At 38.2% G+C, this 21,693-nt stretch overlaps 2 protein-coding genes across 27 annotated transcripts in view; one reads left to right on the top strand and one right to left on the bottom strand.

Moving 5' to 3' along the window:
* LOC114461434 (mucin-5AC-like) overlaps positions 1-21,693 on the bottom strand; it is a 419,115-nt gene that overhangs the window by 357,306 nt on the left and 40,116 nt on the right. The gene's annotated exons all lie outside the window — the stretch shown is intronic.
* On the top strand, positions 6,834-10,754 carry LOC114461440 (urokinase plasminogen activator surface receptor-like). Its single transcript, XM_028443520.1, has 8 exons — positions 6,834-6,890; positions 6,998-7,096; positions 7,204-7,365; positions 7,505-7,630; positions 7,807-8,055; positions 8,154-8,315; positions 9,004-9,129; positions 10,183-10,754. Exons 2-8 carry the CDS (start codon positions 7,072-7,074, stop codon positions 10,335-10,337), a joined length of 1,005 nt encoding a protein of 334 aa, XP_028299321.1. The 5' UTR covers positions 6,834-6,890; positions 6,998-7,071; the 3' UTR covers positions 10,338-10,754.

Here is a 21,693-nt window from a genome sequence, read left to right as displayed (position 1 = left end):
ACATCCATTTTTTCAGCTGACACAACAAAAATCCACAAAGGATGTGCATCATCAGATCTGTGTCCAATCACAGGCTCTCAAACATATGAACTTAACTTGGGTGTTTCAGGTGCACTGATATCTGTTGAGTGCTGTAACTTTGATGGGTGTAACAATGATACCTTACCTGGTAAGTGTGTTTTTTAGGGAACCTTTGTGACATTGAGCTTGTGGATTCTAATCATTGCCTTGGTTTCATTTTTTTTTAATTCGGTATTTAAGCATGTTTTTACTGTTTAATCCACTTTATAAAGAACAACTTCAAAAAACTAATGTTGAATAAACAATAATGACTTTAATAATAACACTATTTGTACTTTCAGGTTTCTCTTTGTGTTTACTCTGTTAAAAGCATTTGTACATTGCCTTTCACTCCAGCAGCTTAAGATTAAAGACAATCAAGCAATTATTTTACTAAAACAAAATATATTCCTGAATGTTTCAGCACATACTCAGTCACAGACTCTAAGTGGTCTCAGTTGTTTCTCCTGTGTATTCGGTCGATGTGATGGTTCGATTGACTGTAAGGGAGACGAGACCCTGTGTATTCAAGGAACATGTAAGTGATTATTGTGAAACAGCTTTCTTATAACCATTGCTGCAGTTTTGCTTCCAAGCAGATTTGTGCTGACTTTTTTAATGTTAAATAAGATTTTGAAAAAAATAAAAAAATTAATGTAAATTAACATATGTTCAATTAGTTGACAAATAATTTAGTGTAAGCTCTTGTAAGATTGAAAAAACAGTCCTTTATAAATGGCTAATTGGAAAACACAGTGATAACATCAAATTTAAGTTCAATATTGTTCCAGGAGTTGAAACTTATATAATGTATTAATGTTTTTGATTGATTTTATTTATTTTTGAGCAATTTACATTTAACATTCCTACAACATTCACATTCACATTATTCTGTTACAATAGCTCAAAAAGGGAATAGGCTGAAGCCAAAAGCTTATATACGCCTATCCCGTAATCAATATAATAAACGGTTACATTTCCTGGTGATATTGCACAATCCGCTTATATTCTAAATAATAATTAAAAAGGAAGAAAAAAAAAAACTCAATTCCAGTGGCGGGAAGTACTCAATTACATTTACTCACGTACATGAACTTGAGTAACTTTTGAAAATAATTTTACTTCTTAGAGTATTTTATCCATACAGTACTTTCACAGTTTTACTATACTCTTGCGTAAACAAAAATAGTGGTTACATTTTCCATCCGAAGAAATAATCAAGCAACATAATGATATCCATAACCAGGCGCATGTACAGCTTCTGCATCATGCAACTGTTTACGTAACAAATAGAATTTAAATCCTTTCATCGGCACTATATTCAAGTAAAACTTTTTCTGTATACTTTTTCTTGAATTTGAAAAGAGTTGGGCACTGCTTAAGATCTTCCTCTAACCTATTCCAAAGCCAGACCCCTAGCACGGAAATGCACATCTTTTTTCTGGTTGAATGCACCATCTGCACTTTAAAGATCATACATCCTCTTAGATCATAATCCCCTTCTCTTAATTCAAATAGTTCTTGAATTTTAGCTGGTAACAATGATTTTGTAGCTTTGTATAATAGTTGTACCGTATAAAATTCAACTAAATCATACAGTTTTAATAGATTAGATTGCAGAAATAATTTGTTGGAGTGCTCATAATATCCAGCCTTATTAATTGTTCTGATTGCTCGTTTCTGGAGTATGAAAAGGGAATGTAATGAACTTTTGTAATTGTTACCCCAAATTTCTATACCATATGTCAGATACGACATGACCAAAGAACAGTACAGCAGATGAAGCGCTTTATACTCCAGCATATGCTTAGTTTGATTAATCACTGCAATACTTTTTGAGATTTTATTTTGAATGTGTCTGATGTGCGGTTTCCAATTCAGTTTATCATCAATAATCATCCCCAAAAATTTGTTTTCAGACACCTTTTCTATTGTAATATCATTTATAGAGATTACCCGATCCTGATATTTAAATTTGCCAAACATCATTACTTTAGTTTTATTTAAGTTTAGTGAAAGCTTATTAATGTCCATCCATGATTTTATCTTAGTCAATTCCAATTTTGCTATATCAATGAGATTGTTGAAATTATCATTAGAATAAAAAATATTGGTGTCGTCAGCAAATAATATCATTCTTAACACTTTAAACACATTGAATACATCGTTTATATAGAGATTGAACAATTTAGGACCCAATATAGATCCTTGAGGAACACCACAAACTATGTTCTGACATTTTGACTCCCACTCCCCCATCTTAACAAACTGCTGTCTCTCTGTTAAATAGCTCTGCATCCAGCTCCCAGCCACTCCTCGAATACCATATTTTTCCAATTTATTAAGTAAAATTGAATGATTTATTGTGTCAAAGGCCTTCTTTAAATCAATAAATATTCCAATTGCAAATTTCTTCTTATCAAGATTTGTAGTTATTTCTTCCACCGCTTCCAGAATTGCCATTGTAGTAGATCTCTTTTCTCTAAAGCCATATTGACTCTCATTCAATATCCCACATGTATCAATAAATTTTTCCATCCTTTTGCTAAAAACTTTTTCTAATATTTTTGAAAATTGGGGGAGCAGAGAGACTGGTCGATAGTTAGTGAAGATGTTTTTGGATCCATCTTTGTATAAGGGTATTACTTTAGCGATTTTCATTTTATTGGGGAACGTTCCAGTTTGAAGAGACAGGTTTCATATATAAGTTAAGGGTTTTACAATAGTGTCGATTACTTTTTTCACTATTATCATATCTAAGCCATGACAATCAATCGAGGATTTGTTTTTACATTTATTAACAATGTTAAGGATCTCAAACTCATTTACACAAGAGAGAAAAATGGTCTTTGGATTCCATTCTATAATTGATTCATTCAGTTTATCATTACTGTGCTTTGAAATTTTCTCTGCCAATTCTGGTCCAATGTTCACAAAAAAGTCATTAAATTTATTTGCTATATGCTGCATATCCGAGTTTTCTTCATTGTTGATAACAAAGGAATCAAACTAGTTGATAAAATATTTTACATAGCCTTTACAAAGCTATAGTAATATTTATTTAACTGACACATTGGGCCACAAGATGTTGCATGAAACTATTATTATGAATTTCTTTTAACGTTCTTAATCTATCCATAAATTAAATAAAAACACAAAAATATGTATGTTGTTTGTATATGATGTTAGCTTCACTGCTAAAGCTCAACATTATGAATAAAACTAAAAGCTAATAAATCCCTAATTTTATCTCACAATAACATCTATACATGAACATAATTGTGTCATGAAATTAACCCCCCCCACAAAAAAAAGTTGTTTATTGCATTACAGATCTAACCTGTACAGTGTGATTTTCTTTGTTGCCTAACAGTGACATTTGAGAGCTATATTATAGCCACATGATGCCTGAGGAATGCCCTCAAAAGATAATCAGTGTTATTAATCCATATTTTAATCCACAGTGAACGAAGAAATTCGTGGTTGTGTATCACCAAATGTGTGTCCTGCAAGTAGAAGGTTGGGAGAACTACCATTATTACCAGATTTAGGAACCTTCAGCTCTGGACCAAACTGTTGTGATACAGATGAATGTAATGATGGAACTACAACTACCCCACCTCCAACTACAACACGTGAGTTTGTTATTTTTTTTATTCAAATTTTGATGTTTAAAGTATATTTTAATATTATTGTATGATTTTATCTTCACTACAGCTGAAAGACTCAGATGTCAAAGTTGCAATGGTTCATGTTCAACTGAAACTACAGTTACATGTTCTACAGAAACTATGTGTGTAACTGCCACCATCACAGGTTGGATATTTCTTAATTCCATGCATTATGTTGGAAATACAAGATTAACTGCTTAATTAACATGAACCATCTTTATTTTGTAATTGCAGACACAGCATCTGGTTCATCTGACACACGATACTACAAAGCGTGTGCATCATCAGATCTGTGTCCAATGACAGGCTCTCAAACATATGAACTTGACTTGGTTGTTTCAGGTGCACTGATATCTGCTGAGTGCTGTGACACTAATGGGTGTAACAATAATACCTTACCTGGTTAGTGTGTTTCCATTTATTGTAATGTATTGATCAAAAATGTATTGGTATGTTGTGTTACCTTCAAAATACTAAAATGTTAAATATACCCAATATTGACAATTTTTTAGCTTTATATTTTCATGTAGGTTCACCCAAATATTGCAAGGCAAGGCTAAACCACAGTAAAATGTTTTTTATACTTAAAGGAATCTTTTTCTTTCATATTTTCAGCACATACACAGTCACAGACTCTAAATGGTCTCCGGTGTTTATTCTGTGCTTTCGGCCGATGTGATCTTTCACTTGCCTGTATGGGAGACGAGACGCTGTGTATTCAAGGAACATGTGAGTAATATGATCACTGTGAAACAGCTTTCTTATTTTTATTACTGCAGCGAAAGGATATTTTATTTTTACACAATTTTGAGAAACGTAAGAAAAACAACACTAATAATTAAGATATGCTTATTTAGTTAACAAATTAATTTATGTAAAATGTATAAAAGCGAAAAGACCCGAACAATATAGTTAGTGTCATGCTGGGTGGGTGTGGTGGTGGAGGATCCAAGCCCAGAAAGAGATGGAGGCAGCAGGTAGGCTTAGCGTTCATTTGTGTGTGTCTGTATGTCTGTACCTTGATCTGTGTGTGTATTTTTCATTAAGTGATGATTAGTTGTGTCGATTGACAAAGATAATTAATACATAATAAAAAGAATCCCCTCTTTTGCACCGACACACATACCTACACATATACACCCACACATGCTCCTTTCACCTTCTCACCCGTACTCATTCCTACATACATAAACTCAGATGTGCACAGCAACCACTGCCCCACTATGTTAATAAAAAAAAAGAAATAAAACAAGCAAACATGGAATAAAAACACAAACAGACCATAAACAGAGTGCTGCCATTAATCAATAACACCACCAACCATAACAAAAGTTACAGACCACAATATTGTTAAGATTAAAATAACAAAAAGTGTCTCAGACCCAAATTTCCCACAAGTCCATAACAACCTCAACTTGCAAACTTAACACTGGTTCATGCTGGAAACAACACATTATTTTCACACTCATAACTACGATTGGGACAAGTATGTAAGTACGGGTCCCCAGAGGGTTAGGGTTAGTTTTAGCCCTAACCCTAACTGTATTTATAAATTAAGTTGTCTATGTGTAATCCATTCTGTGTGTCTGTACTGACATCCGTACGTGTGTGTCATTGAATTTGGACACTGTTGGCTGTCTCTGTGCACTGGGACTCTGGAGGATGCAGGCCAAGCAAAGCGCAGCCACGGTAGTGGCCAAGGAAAAAAAACAGACATGGGAAGAGTTTGGTGAGGCCATGGACAGTGACTTCCAGACAGCTTTCATAGATTCTGGACCACCATCTTTTGTCTCTGGATGAAGAAGAAGTCCACTGTCAACACTGTGTATGGTGGGGATGGTGCGCTGCTGACCTTGACCTGAAATGTTGTGGATCGGTGGAAGGAATACTTTGAAGTGCTCCTCAATACCACCAACACACCTTCTGAGAGGAAACAGAGCCTTATGAGCAGGGAGTGAACTCTCCTTACTCTGGGGCTGAGGTTGCCGAGATGGTTAAAAAGGGAGAGAGAGATTCGGAGAAGGCATTCAACCGTGTCCCTCTGGGATTTCAGTGGGGGCTCTCCGAGAGTATGGGGTAAAGCTCTCGATTTATTGGTCAATCTTCATTCTTACCCTGACCTATGGTTACGAGTTTTGGGTCATGGCCGAATGAGTGTCTTTCGTACGGTGCCTGGGCTCTCACTTAGTGAGAGGATGAGAAGCTCTGTCACATGGGAGAGGCTCATGGCAGAGCCGCTGCTCCTCTTATGAAGAGTCAGATAAGGTGACTCGTGTTCAGGGCACATCCCACCAGTCAGTAAACCAGAGAAAGATCCAGGACATGATGGAGAGTCTACAGTATGTCTCTTGGCTGGCCTGGAAACGCCTCCGGATCCCTCAGGAAGCGCTTCGCAAAGTGGCCGGGAAGAAGGAAAGAAGGAAGTCTGGGCCTCACTGATAAGGATGCTGCCTCGGAGACCCAACCACATATAAGCAGTAGAAAAAGGATGGATGGATGTCTGAACAATTACATTTTTTATCAGAAAATTCTGCTAAAATATGTTGTCATTCTTTTACTTACAAATGTCGTCTGACGAAAATATGTATAAATAATCCACATTTTAATCCACAGTGAACGATGAAGCTTATGGCTGTGTATCACCAAGTGTGTGTACTGCAAGTAGAAGGCTGGGAGAAATACCATTATTACCAGAGTTAGGAACCTTCAGCTCTGGACCAAACTGTTCTCATACAGATGTATGTAGTGATGGAACAACTACCACACCTCCAACCACAACTACCACACCTCCAACTACAACTACCACACCTCCAACTACAACTACCACACCTCCAACCACAACTTCCACACCTCCAACCACAACGACCACACCTCCAACTACAACTACCACACCTCCAACTACAACTACCACACCTCCTACTACAACTACCACACCTCCAACCACAACTACCACACCTCCCACTACAACTACCACACCTCCCACTACAACTACCACACCTCCCACTACAACTACCACACCTCCAACTACAACTACCACACCTCCAACCACAACTACCACACCTCCCACTACAACTACCACACCTCCCACTACAACTACCACACCTCCAACTACAACTACCACACCTCCAACCACAACTACCACACCTCCTACTACAACACGTGAGTTTAGTTCATACAGTTTAAAAATGGTTAATTTTCATATTCTATTCAAATTTTGATGTTTAAAATATATTTATTATCATCCTGTGATTTTATCTTCACTACAGCTGGAGGACTTAAATGTCTAAGTTGCACTGGTTCATGTTCAACTGAAACTACAGTTACATGTTCTACAGAAACTATGTGTGTAACTGCCACCATCACAGGTTGGATATTTTTATTTCCATGCATTATGTTGTGATGATTTACATAAAGTACATTTACTGTAACATGTTTTTAGACAAACTAAACAAACTGATTTTTATCTTTGTAGATGTTTTAGCTGAAGATGAGAGTTTTTTCAAAGGATGTGCTCCTCCCACACTGTGTCCACACAACGGCACCTTTAACTTTTCTACTGATGTGTTTGATTCACATAAAATCATAGATGCTGAATGCTGCGACACAAACAACTGCAACTCAGAAACTCTGCCTGGTAAGTGATGATGGAGGAGATGATTTGTTGAATCAGAACTTGAATCACAAATTGTGGCCATAAAATCTATACTTCAAAAAAGAAAAAAAAAAAAAATTCACGTTACATTTAAATAACAGCAATCTTCTTTCTGTTTTAGTTCCTGTTCAACAGGAAAGAAATGGACTTCAGTGTTACTTCTGTCTCTTCTTCTCTGGAGCCAACGTTTGTTCATTTTTTACTGTCCATTGTATAGGAGCACAGGATCGCTGCTTTTTTGCACATGGTGTGTTTTTAGATGAGAGTGAATGTATTATTAGGTGTATTTATGGGGATTCTGTGACACAGACACATTTGTATTTGTTCAGATTTTTCATATTTATTTATTAATATTCCTGTACTTTATATAATTTGTGGAAAAAGACAAAAAAATAATAATTCATTTCATGTTCTCTTTTACAGTCTCAACTGTTAATGGAGTTCTACCTGTTGCTGGCTGCACATCAACAGATGTGTGTGAAATTGCTCCTGATCACGGTGTACTGCCATTTATGGAAGAAGTGGGAAATCTAACCAGTGGACCAACCTGTTGTGGAACAAACCGCTGTAACGAGCCACTTCAGTGTCTATCCTGCTCAGGATCATCTTGTTCCAGTCCAGTGTCAGTGACTTGTTCTTCAGAGACTATGTGTATAACAGCTTCCATTAAAGGTAATCTTTGTCTATTGTTATGAACATGATTTACATAAAGTACATTTACTGTAACATGTTTTTAGACAAACTAAACAAACTGATTTTTATCTTTGTAGATGTTTCATCTGGAGATGAGAGTTTTTTCAGAGGATGTGCTCCTCCCACACTGTGTCCAAACAACGGCACCTTTAACTTTTCTACTGATGTGTTTGATTCACATAAAATCATAGATGCTGAATGCTGCGACACAAACAACTGTAACTCAGAAACTCTGCCTGGTAAGTGATGATGGAGGAGATGATTTGTAGAATTAGATGAGAATGTAAAACAATTCTGTAAAATTAATATCAAAAGGGTATTTGTAGTGAATTTTATTTCTAAGCTGGAGAGCAATCAGGAGACACAGTCACTGCATTTTCCTTACTTCAGAAGCTTGTAGTGATGTGACGGTGTTGGTTTAGTGCTGTCGAGGGCTACGTCACAGGTACGTCTCTAGTGGAATGTCCACCTCTAAACGTCTCCAAAGTCCTCCCAGTTTGTCCCACTGTAGGTCCACTGTCCGTCTTCAACGTCTCATATATAAACAGTACAGCAGACAACAAGATTATCAAAAACAGCTTCATACACGTCATAAGGAGCTCCAACACACATCCTTTATGTTGTCCTCAGTAATAAATAAAAGCAGATTAAAGAACATGTGGAACAAAGCTACACAATCCTAAATAGAAAGTTTATTGTGAGAAATCAGGCGGTGCTAATCTAAAGGCTGTACCGGAATCAACGACTTGATGTCACTTTCTCCTGTAAATGACGGCTCCCCATACATTTTATGAATCTCAGAAGACTTTTATGAAGAAACATAATAAACACACTTTATGTTCTATATATGACTAGTTCAGGTACCATTGAATGAGAAATCTACCTGCATGTTGCTTTTACATGACAGTGTTCTCCTTTCTGTTTTAGTTCCTGTTCAACAGGAAACAAATGGACTTGAGTGTTACGTCTGTATCTTCTTCTCTGGATCCAACGTTTGTACAGCGTTTACTGTCCAATGTAAAGGAGCACAGGATCGCTGCTTTATTGGATCTGGTATGTTGTGGTTCAATAAGTTTTACTTCTCACCACTCAATTTCAAGCATCAATGTATAAGTGACTATTATTGTGTAGCCTATACTTTTGTTTTGTTCTTGGCACACTTTTTGCTTAGAATAAAAAAAATTAATAAAAAAATGAAATGAAACTTTGTTCACTTAGTGGCGGTTTCATTCAGATCTGAAATAAAGTGTGGTAAACCAGGTGAGTCCCTAATTTCTTTGGTGACGCTGTTTGCTCACCTGCTTTGGGATTTTCACCAAGATTGTGCAGCAAATTGATGCACGTGTAGATGTGATTGAGACCGCCCAATTTAAATTAATATTTTGTGCATTAAATGTGGTAAGTGCACAGAAGCACAAAATGACATTAAAGGAAGTTTAATTAGAGGCAGAAGGACTTCTCCGTCTGCTGCACAAACATTTAATAATGTAGAAAACAAAATAAACAAATAATCCAGCTGTTTCTCTCCCTCACAAACACTTTACTCAGCATTTTTTCATCCAGTGGCTGTTAATGTTTATTATTGTTTTATTTAAATTATTTTCTTATACTAGAGCATTTTTTCCATCTCCGCTGTGTTTTGTGTCAACATTCAGATGATCTTCTTGTGTGAGTTTGCATCTATTTGCACTATTTTCGGTGCATAAAACAATCACTGCAAACAGTTCCTGGTTTGATGAATTGCATTGTGCCCATTGGATGAATTTATTTGCATTTCCCCCTCTCATTTTTTTTGCCTCCCTTATAAAATCAGCCTACTTTACATGTTCATCTGAGGGAAACGTGCTGAATAAATTGTGGGCACATTGTGACGTGCAGTCCTGATTCCCTGGGGTTTGTACCCTTATTAGCGCGTGGAGTGACGTTGGCACACATTTTATTACCCCTAGACTTTTAGTGAATCCGCCCCTTAATGTATTAGAGAAGAAGGTTTACTTTGAAGTCTAAAAGTTTGTAAAATATATCTCATGTATAGAGATTATCCAGTTCCTGTGGAAAAGAGAAGAAATATGTTTTCAATAATTTCTCTCATGTTCTCATTCACAGCCTCAACTGATAATGGAGTTCTACTTGTTGCTGGCTGCACATCAACAGATGTGTGTGATATTGCTCCTGATCACGGTGTACTGCCATTTATGGAAGAAGTGGGAAATCTAACCAGTGGACCAACCTGTTGTGGAACAAACCGCTGCAACGTCTAGGCAGCAACAACTGGACCAACTACAACTCCCTAACACCAGCAACTGTTCTGCTACTTATTCTGCTACTGTTTAATGTGAACTGGTTAAAAAAATATTTACTGCTTTTCTACTTGGAACTGTAATCCAAGTCTTTAAATCAAAAATAATAATCAATGATTTAATGAATCAACTATTAATATGTTATAGAGGGTGAACATTTATTTTTACAGATAGACATTATTTTCCAGGTTATGTATTTGTAATACTCTTGACTTTCTACATTTTGCAAAAAACAACAATGATAATAATAATGCTGCTTTACTCTGAACAGCAGTGGTACCAAGGGTAAATTAAATGATTAATGTGTCAAACTAACTATGTCACTTGTTATCTGGGAAAAATGAAATGAAATAAAGATTTACTCTAACTGTAATGTAACATTCCCTTTTGTTTTTCTTGCCTGTTGCTCATCTGGAATACAAGTGCAGTGGCCGTAGGAAGAATGTAAAACCGATAGTATAGCCACATTGGCTAGGCACTTCTGGAAGGTTTCTCTGCATTTTAACACCTTTGTTAACAAGATTCATTAGCAGTAATACATTGAAAAAACAAAGTATAATGCACCTCATCAACAACATATAAATTGATCAGCATTTCCGTGAATGATTTCTATCAATTGGATTTCCTCTAGAGACACAATTGTTTTATTTGTACTGCAGTCCTATCACAACCTCTTTGTTTTAAGCTTAAAAATTTAAGTACGACACATGAAGGTAAAATAATTCATTAAGTCAGATTTATGATAACTGTGTCACAGTTATGTATAGTATCTTTATATATTATTATTGAGATTTAAGTGATTCTTACAGTTAGAGCTAATTGTTTTATGAAACAATATTAAAATGTTCAAGACGTGGTTTTACGTTAGACAAACAATTTGTGTTAATGTTTCACGTAATCTCTCATTTTTTAAAATAGCAATTTTAAAGTTTTACTAGGATGGTGTCTCATGTGTTCATAATCTATGTACATCTGCATTAAAACGACACTAGAAATAATTAACAATATGCAGAATCACATGGTTTGATAATCACTGTATATTGTTTTTAAGTAAAAGCACAGCTTATAGCACAGATCTAGTAAAAGTAGACCTCAAGGAATATAGTTATTGCTATATATATCATAAATCTATTATTAACAACATCAGTAAAATATAAAAAATGTAGGGATGTCCTGATCAGGTTTTTTAGTCCTTTTAATTTTGAGAATTGGCCGATACCGAGTCCCGATCTGATACTTCTATAATATATTAAAAAGATAAAAAAGATCAAAAAAACAGATCCAGGATGTGGGCACTAGAGAGTCTCCGCTACTATCTCCTTGGGCGAGAGTTTGTCCTTGAAAAGGATCACCGCGCACTCACCATGAAGGACCATAACAGTAGGCTGACAAGGTGGTATCTGTCCTTACAGCCTTTCAAGTTCGAGGTCCGTCATCGCAAGGGCATAAACAACGTTGTGGCGGACTACCTTTCCAGGTTGCCCAACCTTGGCAACCTTGGGGAGAGGGAGGAAGGTGTGACGGAGTAGCCCCGTCAGCTAGTGAAGGGGGAGCCGCCACGACGATAACGCACACATATACATTCACACTCACTCAGACCAGCTTTTCCTTACCGCTTCATCCGTTTACCACGGTCCTCAGGGTTCGTGTCATCAGCCACCGCAGCCCCCATGGGTGCACACTTGGCCGCTGCTCAACTCCTTTCCCATCCATAGTTTCTCCAAGTTGCAAACATTTCACCGGTATACGCCACTCATTCATACACTTACCCAGCCAACCTGAGTGAATACGTCTTCCGCATTATATTGCGTCATATGCAGGGCGCGCATGAGTGACGTCACGGGATGTCAGGTGACTTTACGGTTTCAATGCAGAATTATTTTATTTTCTCTGTTGGGGAATTTTTGAGTCATTAGTAAATATATTATTGTGGTTAGTTCTTTTTGTAGTTTGTTAAAAATACTTATCTTGTGATTTCGTTTCTGTGTGTAGAGAGACTGTTGGTTTTCTTTATTTTCATTGTGTTGGGGCGGGGCCTCAGGCTATATAAAGGGCCTTCAACATGACAGATGAGCAGTGTGTGCTTGAAGGGGGAGCTGAGAACATGGAAGGTACAAATTCTTGGCAAGGACGAAGCAGGTTGTAAATATTGTAAATATTGTAATTATTATAGAAAGAAGTGCACGTGGATCAGGTTTTGGCAAAGTCATTTTTTTTTGTTTGCACCTTTGGGCGGACCTGCACAATAAATTCACCAGAACACGAAGCTGACTAAGCCATATCATTTTCTTGTATCGAACCCACTACAAGCAGTAATACATTGAAAAAACAAAGTATAATGCACCTCATCAACAACATATAAATTGATCAGCATTTCCGTGAATGATTTCTATCGATTGGATTTCCTCTAGAGACACAATTGTTTTATTTGTACTGCAGTCCTATCACAACCTCTTTGTTTTAAGCTTAAAACTTTAAGTACGACACATGAAGGTAAAATAATTCATTAAGTCAGATTTATGATAACTGTGTCACAGTTATGTATAGTATCTTTATATATTATTATTGAGATTTAAGTGATTCTTACAGTTAGAGCTAATTGTTTTATGAAACAATATTAAAATGTTCAAGACGTGGTTTTACGTTAGACAAACAATTTGTGTTAATGTTTCACGTAATCTCTCATTTTTTAAAATAGCAATTTTAAAGTTTTACTAGGATGGTGTCTCATGTGTTCATAATCTATGTACATCTGGATTAAAACGACACTAGAAATAATTAACCATATGCAGAATCACATGGTTTGATAATCACTGTATATTGTTTTTAAGTAAAAGCACAGCTTATAGCACAGATCTAGTAAACGAAGACCTCAAGGAATATAGTTATTGTTATATATATCATAAATCTATTATTAACAACATCAGTAAAATATAAAAATGTAGGGATGTCCTGATCAGGTTTTTTAGTCCTTTTAATTTTGAGAATTGGCCAATACCGAGTCTCGATTTGATACTTCTATAATATATTAAAAAGATAAAGATAAAAAAAACAGATCCAGGATGTTCCTTATTTATTTTATTCACCTTATTTTAACATTCAACCCTAAACAGAACACTTCTGTTACGTAGCTTGATCAATAAGCAATAAATAATTAAAAAAAAAATCACTTTACACTTTAGTGCAAGATTAAATAATATTAAATACAAATGTCTAATATAAAAATGAATAGTGCCTCATCTTAAAATACCCAACAGACATGTTAACAAATAAGAAAATAAAAGTGTCACAATGTTGTAAAGTAAGGCCAGTAATGTGCTTTTAGTAACTGTACTCTTAATGTTTACTCTCCTCACAGATTGAAATGTATGTTTTTCTTGATGAAAAGTATGACAACTTCATTTTGTTGGCATTGCAGGTTTAGAGCATGTAAAGTATTAAAAAAAAATAAAGGATGGTGGTTGCGGTTGCCGTCGGATGCCTGGTAGGTCTGTCCTGCTATCTGTGGATCGGTGGGTGGGTCCGGGGCGCCCTTAGTTGGGGACTGCTGTTCCACACTGGGTGGGTGCCATTGGAGTGCGTCCTTTCTGCGATGGCGCTGTCCAGCTACTGTCCTTGCGCCGTCTGGGGCTGTGCGATCCTCCTTGACTGTGGCCGGTTCGTGGGTTGGGGTGGGGCGCTCCCCGGGGGTGCTCTTGGGGACCGGCAGGCTTGGCCGGTCCTGGCGGGGGTCTTCCGGGGTGGGTGGTGCGGGCCGCGCTCTTGCATACCAGTGGGTGCGGCGTGGGGTGGCCCCTGCTTGGGCGGTACCCGAATTACCGCCTCTGGTTTGCGCACGCCGCATGCCAGTGTGGCGGTCCGGCTGGGCCCTTGGGGGTGGGTGGGGCGACGGGGGGACTTTAGGGTTAGGGTTAGGGGCGGTGGCGAGGTGCGCTGGTTCCTCGGCTTCTAGGTGCTTTCTCGGGTGTGCATGTGGGGGACATATGGGGGTTGCCTGGGCTCCTTGGCCCCCGCTCTTTCTGCTATTCTGGCTGCGTCCTCGAGTCCGGGGCAGCGCTTGAGTTTGCAGTGGCGGTTTATTGCACATTGTAATGCATAATGGGGTCCCCCGGTATATTCATGTTAACATGCTGCAATAAATCATATAACCATGCTTCAAACACACACTGGTTTATTAAAGGATTTTTATTATTTTCACACTGGTTTATTAAATGATTTTATTACTTTCACACTGGTTTATTAAAGGATTTTATTATTTTTTGTAGCTCAGTAAAAGTAGTGGCTGTGTTTTGCACTGGATAAAAGTTGAAATAATGAACTGGGTATGAACACCTGTTAGAAGATAAGATAAGAGGTTGAGGCAGCCACTGCCAATCTAAGAAAGATAAAAGTTGAAATAATGAACTGGGTATGAACACCTGTTAGAAGATAAGATAAGAGGTTGAGGCAGCCACTGCCAATCTAAGAAAACTGTGTTTGATCTAAGAAAACTGTGATCGCTAAAGTAGGTCAGAGAAGATAAGATAAGATTGGAGGACCGTCACACCAGTGAGCCACCTGCCAGGCGAGCCGTGAGCGCTACAACACCTGCTGGAAGAGTCGTGGAAAAAGATAAGAAGCCATCAATCAACTGTTTATCTACGTCATTACACAGTATAAATGTTGGGAGATTTTTCAGCTCGGGGTCTTTCCTCTGTGGGACGTCTGCTGTGTCAGACGTCAGGGAGACCTTGAGCATATTTTTATATGTTCAATAAAAAACCACTTCTGTTTCAACCTACCTGATGATCTCCTGAGTTTTCATCATCCTTCTGGTAAGCATCTCACCTACACTGCACATGATCTGGGTTCTCTGCATTTGAGGTCTTAGGGCTAGAACCATGGCATAAGGTTAGGAAGAAAACAGAGGATTACCTTAGGGTAATAGGTTGCTGACTAGGATAAAGGAATATTCTAGGAACACACGACTTAGGCGCCCAATGCTTGGGTCACCTATTTCAATCGAGGCCTTGTCCAGGAAAACAGAGGAGTACTGAGTCAAGGATTGAACCCTAGGTGACCTTGAGAGAAGGAATCTCAGAAACTAAGGAATAAACTTGAAGGCTTTGCGCTGAGTTTAGCTGTGGTGCTCTGAGGAGCACGGGAGTGAGGAGAGTAACCGAAGGGTGGTGTGAATACGTAGCATGGTGTGAGCCTGATCAACTCACATAAGCCATATGAAATATTCACATACCTGGAAAGGGTCACTAGGATCTGTGAAATCCGCCCGTCCTTCTCTGAGTAATAAAGTATAAAACAGTTGGGTAACTGCTCTTAGAAATAAGGGGGTCAGTGAGGGCCAAGAGCTGATCTTTTATACTGGAAGGGAAGACCTGGGATATAGGCAGGAAGCCTATGGGTCCCCTTAAAGGATAAGTACGTACGACAGGGTGTCCACACATCCGCTCCCTAGTAGATCGATAGAGTTCGAACCGGAGTTTTAATGGCTGAAGGGTATCAGCCCCCGGGGTTTGACCCCCATCGACGGAATTCTGTAGGGTTGCAGTCTTCTGTAGTACAAGTAGGGGATCCACCAGTACGATAATTTGATGCGGTACGTTTTAACAACGGCAGGATAGTTCTGTTAAAGGCTCCCTTGGGGGGACCCTATAGTGACAGAATTCGCCGGACCAACAAGCACGTTGCTTAACCCGAGAAACAAGCGGGGTAAGGATGGAGCAGGTGTAGCGTATTGGGCTGCCACTTTCTATTCTGGAGAAGTGGTGGATGCCGATTATGCAAAAAGGGATACCTTGGGAAACCATTCAGTGCCTAGTGCTAATAGAATTGACATCCCACCTTCAAAAAAAAAAAAAAAAGGAAGTTTGGGAATAGCCCATATAATCAACGGGTATTATGAACCCTATGAAAAAAAAAAAAAAAGGGCGATGAATGTGTGAACCAATTGAATGAGGTATTAGCTGAAGTATTTAGTAAAGTCACCACTAATACAGTGATTACGACTACATGGGGAGACGGTGCCTATAGATATCCTGAGGCAGTCGCCCGCCTAGCGATTGTAGTCGCTATTTTGAATTGGTTAGGAGATAATCCAGATAGGAAAGTAATCTGGTTAGTTAATGGGGAAAGTAAATTTCAAAACGCCTTCACTTTACTATCTAATACATATGACAATCGATATGAGATAGTTACACAGGAAAGCATCCCCTGGAGGGTGAATGCAAATGGAAGAATAGAGAAACGCCCTTCCGGAAAATCAGACTCGGAAAAAAGTAAGAAAAAGAAGAAAAAACCAGTAGACGAAGAAGAAAATATCTTCAGCCTTTATCCTGATCTGGATGCATGCCAGGATGAGGGTTCAGAACAACTGGCAAAACAGTTAAAACCACAATATGAACCTAATCCCCCAAAATATGATGAAATAGCTGACGCGGAAAGACCGGGAAAGCTAGATAAGATTGTGACTCAAATTATAGCGGACAATCCGCTACCCTCAGCCCCTCTTGAAGAGGATGACTTAGATATGACTCGAAAAGAGTTGAGGGGGCAGTGTCAGAGAGAACATCATCAAATGATGGGTAAGATGAGTGAGCTAGTAAGCGCCTCAGCAGGCACGGTAGAACAAAACCGAGAGCTACTCACCAAACAACAGGAGAAGATCAATGAGATTGAATCCAATACTATCTTATCCGCCACTGAAGGTCCCAGTGGTTCAGTGGGAAAAAGAGAGCTAAATCAGTCCAGGTATCGTAGCACGGGTAGTGCTGTCAATATCAGAACCAGGAACCTCGAGGGAGAAAGAACAAATACCCAAATTTCAAATACAGTTGTCTAGGTTCCGCCCTTTAGTGACTGATGACGAAGATGATTGGTCGCAAGAAGGAGATGGGGAGTGTCCTATTAGAAACACCCCATACTCACCACTCCCTCCAGAGGGACCAACTATATCTAAAATGGTGGATCATCTTGAAGGAGGATGTGTAATGAGGATAGCAACCTCAAAATGTATGGTAAAAATATATGATGTAACAGCTCAAAATTTCACAGGAGACTTAAGTTATGCTTATGTCACCTGGGTAAATTAATTAGATACACCAGTATCCTTTATAAAGAAACTAGATCCGAGACATTATAGAATAGAATAGAATAGCCTTTTATTGTCATTACATAACATGTAATGAGATAGAGCTCCCCATAAAAATACAAACATAAGAATAAACAATGTATATACAATATAAATAGATTAAAAAAAAAAAAAAAAAAGAGGTTCACATACACTCATCAGTATTAATATAATACTGTGCTGGCGTATTGCATAGAACTATTACACATTGCCCAGTATATTGCACCAACCAGTTGTTTTTTATGCTCAAAAACAAGCTGATCATGCAGCTAGAGAAAGGAAATCAAATCAAATTAATTCATTTTGGGAAACGTTTATTTTTCTCTTGAGTTATCTACTTTGTTTGTCACAATATTCTTGAAATAATTGCACAAATATATTGTTTCCAAAAAAACTGATTATGTCAGTCTAAACCAGGGGTTTTCAACCTTGGGATCGTTACCCTAGTGTTGTCGCTTGGAATTTATATAGTAGAATTGAAATAGTCATTGTTTAATTATTAACTGAATTTAGAAATTATCATTATTTTTCAAATTAAAACACACAATATCAAACAACTGTGTTCCATACTCTCATTTTGCCAAATATAAATCTAAAGTTAAAATAAAATCTGAACTGCACAACCTGTCGCTGATCCTGCCTACTATGTATTTGTAACACAGGATAACAAACATAATCCAAAAATAATTCTACAAGGAAAAGAAGTCTTTGGAGTCATCAGAAATATGTGATATTAAAATAGGGGTCACGATCCAAATAAGATTGAGAACCACTGTCTAAATCCTATATACATCCTATAAAAGGATGTATACATGAAAATGGGGAAATAATTGGACATATATTGATTAATGGAGTAAAACAAAGAGTAATAATAGACACAGGCACAGATATGTCCATATTGCCGGAAAAATGGGTAAACAAAATGGCAGGGAAAGCGGAAGTACAGTTAGCAAATGGCGACCGCTGCTTAATGCCTTTAGGTTGTTTCAAAGGAAGGACAGTCTTGATAGGAGACTCGCCTCTAATAGCATACAAAGACGTGGATTGGCTTATGGTGACAAAATCACGCTGGATGAAAGAAGTAAACATACCAGATGTGATAGATTCAGTGGTTGAAAAATCACATATGAAAGACAAAAAAGAATTAAAACGAATATTAAAAACAGCTGAATTAGCACAGTTTAAGAATGATGTAGGATTCATGAAAACCGAGCCTTACGTCATTCAAGGTGCTATGCCAGGGAAACAAACTCAATACCCCTTAGGGAAAGCGGAAAAGGAATTCCTTAAAACAATAAAAGAATTAGAGACCTTAGGTGTGGTCAAGAAAATAAAAGAAACGCCCTGCTTCATGCCGGTACAAGCTGTACCCAAAAAGGACGGCACATATCGAGTAGTACATAATTTGAAAGCATTAAACGACCTGACGGTAAAAGATGTTAGAATTATGGTGAACCCGAAAACTACAATGATGAGTTTAAGACCTAAGAAATTCAATTCCTCAATAGATTTGGCGAATGGATTTTGGAGTGTTCCATTAGATGAAATGTCCCAATTAAAAACATGTTTCATGATAGGAGGCCAGGGATATTGTTGGACACGGCTTCCGCAGGGATTTGGTAACTCACCTAATGCATTCCAAGAAAGGATGGAAAAAATACTAGAAAATACTTCAGCCCAGGTATATATAGATGACATATTCCTGTCATCTGATACCGAGGAGGAACATCTAAAATTATTAGAAGAAGTTTTAAGAAGGCTGCGAGAAGCTGGTGTAAAAATAAGTCTTTCAAAATGTGAAATTGGAATCCCATCAGTAAAGTATATTGGAATGACAATTGGAGGAGACACCATAAAGATGGTATCAGGATATTTGGATGAATTAGCCCCTGAAACCATAAAAGAGTTAGAGAGATGTATGGGAAAAATGAGCTGGGTGAGGTCAGGAATACCAGGATACCCGGTGCTAGTAAAAGAAATAGAGGCAGTGAAAATAGGCCTCAGACAATGGGATAAAGATAAGAAAAAACTAGTGGAAAAAGATAGGCCACTAACAGCAGAAGAAAAATCTAAATTTAAAGAAGTCTTAACAAATGTAAAGGCAGCTGTCAAGCCTTTAGCACCAGTCACAGGACTTGACCCTATTAGACTAAAAAGTGAAATGTGGGAAGAAGGAGGCTGGATAGAAGCCACCGAAGAAGGAAGTGATAAGCCCTTTGTATATATATCTCACAAATATTCTAATACGGAAATAAGATATACTCCAATCGAGAGAGAATTGTTATTACTTTGGAAAGCATATCGAGAGATATGTGGCTTATTCAGCCACAGGAAAGTGACAGTTGAAACTCAAAACCCCTTAACAAAAGAAGTACACAAAGGAGCAGTGGAGTTCGCGAAAGCTTATCAAAGCAGATGGGGAAAATGGACTTTAATGCTACAAGACACTGACTGGAAGTTTGTATTAGGAGATAAGCCTAACCCAAAAGTAATGGAGGTGATGGACAAAGAAATCCCATGGGATGGGATTTATTCAGTATTTACTGATGGTAGCAAAACTACACGTGATGAAGTAGGAAAATGGGGATTTATTGTTTTTAAAAATGATAAGCAAATATGGAAAAAAACAGGATATGCAGGGAAAACAGCTCAAGAAGCAGAGTTGCTGGCATTAGTCAACGCATTACAGCACATGAAGGTCAAGAAAATTAAAAATTATAAAATTATATCTGACAGCTGGTATGTAGTAGAAGGTGTAAGGAATAATCTCAGGTTTTGGAAATCTAGACAGTTTCAGAATTATAGAGGCCAAGACCTGGGACATAAAACACACTGGATACTAGTAGCTCAGTTGTTACAGGGAAAAAGAGTAATAATTGATCATGTTAATTCTCATACTGGCAAACAAGATTATGACAGTAAGGGGAATCAATTAGTGGATGATATGGTACAAAATAGAAATGATGCTCCAAAGCAACTGAAAGGATTAAGAGGATTTAATATAATCCTACCAGATAGTTGGAAAAACGAGGTAGGGGTCATAATAATACCTGAGGAGGATAGAATGCAATATTTAAAATATTTTCATGATATGTTACTCCATCCAGGTACTGAGAGACTAAAGACAAAGTTAAAAGAATACAAGGTGGATGTCAAAAACCTGGAGGAATGTTTCCCCAAACTAAGGCACGAGTGTGAAAAATGTTTCCTAAAAGGTAACCTAGCTCCAATTAAATACGATGAAGGGTACATCCGGGAGGATGTTCCAGGTGTTAGTGCATCAATGGATGTGGGGCACCTGGATAAGAAATATAAGAAATACAAGATGTTTCTTGTTATAGCTGATAACGCTGGAGGGAACACTCGCGTTTACCCAATAAATCATGAGACTCAAAATGAAGCTGAAAGATGCGTGTTGAGTTATTTAGAGGGTAATCAGACAATACAGGAGTTACGTAGTGATAATGCGACGATGTTTTCGGGAAATAGGTTCCAAACGGTTTTGGCAAACCTAGGCATTAGACACACGTTAACTATACCGTATCAATCCAACACAAACGGTGTGGCGGAAAGGGCCGTGAGGAGTAGCAAGGAAGCTATATCCGTAATAGGCAAAGACTGGTGGACCCCTGAAAACTTGTATACTATCAATCAAGGTTTGAGTCAGCCTAAATTGCGTCGCCCGGTAACATACCCTTATCATGGCCACCCTCTGTTGCAGGAAGGCGACGAGGTGTGGATAAACCAGACTAAGGAGGTATTGACGGTCGATCGACAAGAGGGTAACGTAATATACGTTAAGGATGGCCGAAAGTTCCATCCCAAGCAGGTCAGACTCAAAATGCGTCTCCGAGGTGGAGCCGTTAGAGATTGATAGGGATGCCATGGTTGGATCTCATGTCCCGGCGTTCATCAGGAAGATGGCAAATACCCCTTCTGTTGCTATAGCGGAATGGGTAACTCCTGATGTGTCTGGGGCAGTGCAGAGTCTTGATCATGCTGTACCCGACAGGGCACATTTGACTATGGGGCTGGTGCTGCTGGCTGCCCCCCTTGAGTCTGGAATTGTGACCCGTATTTTATGGCCGGGTCACGCTCCAGGTGAGAGGGCAATGGCGGCTGAGTATGTGCCCGGTGCCTGCGTCTTGTGTGGTGGTGAGGTGTTTGCCTTAATATGGATGGGAATTAGGAAGA

This window comes from Gouania willdenowi, chromosome 4 (genome assembly GCF_900634775.1).
Source record: "Gouania willdenowi chromosome 4, fGouWil2.1, whole genome shotgun sequence".
NCBI classification, from domain to species: Eukaryota; Metazoa; Chordata; class Actinopteri; order Blenniiformes; family Gobiesocidae; genus Gouania; species Gouania willdenowi.
This window is presented reverse-complemented; position numbering and strand designations above follow the sequence as displayed.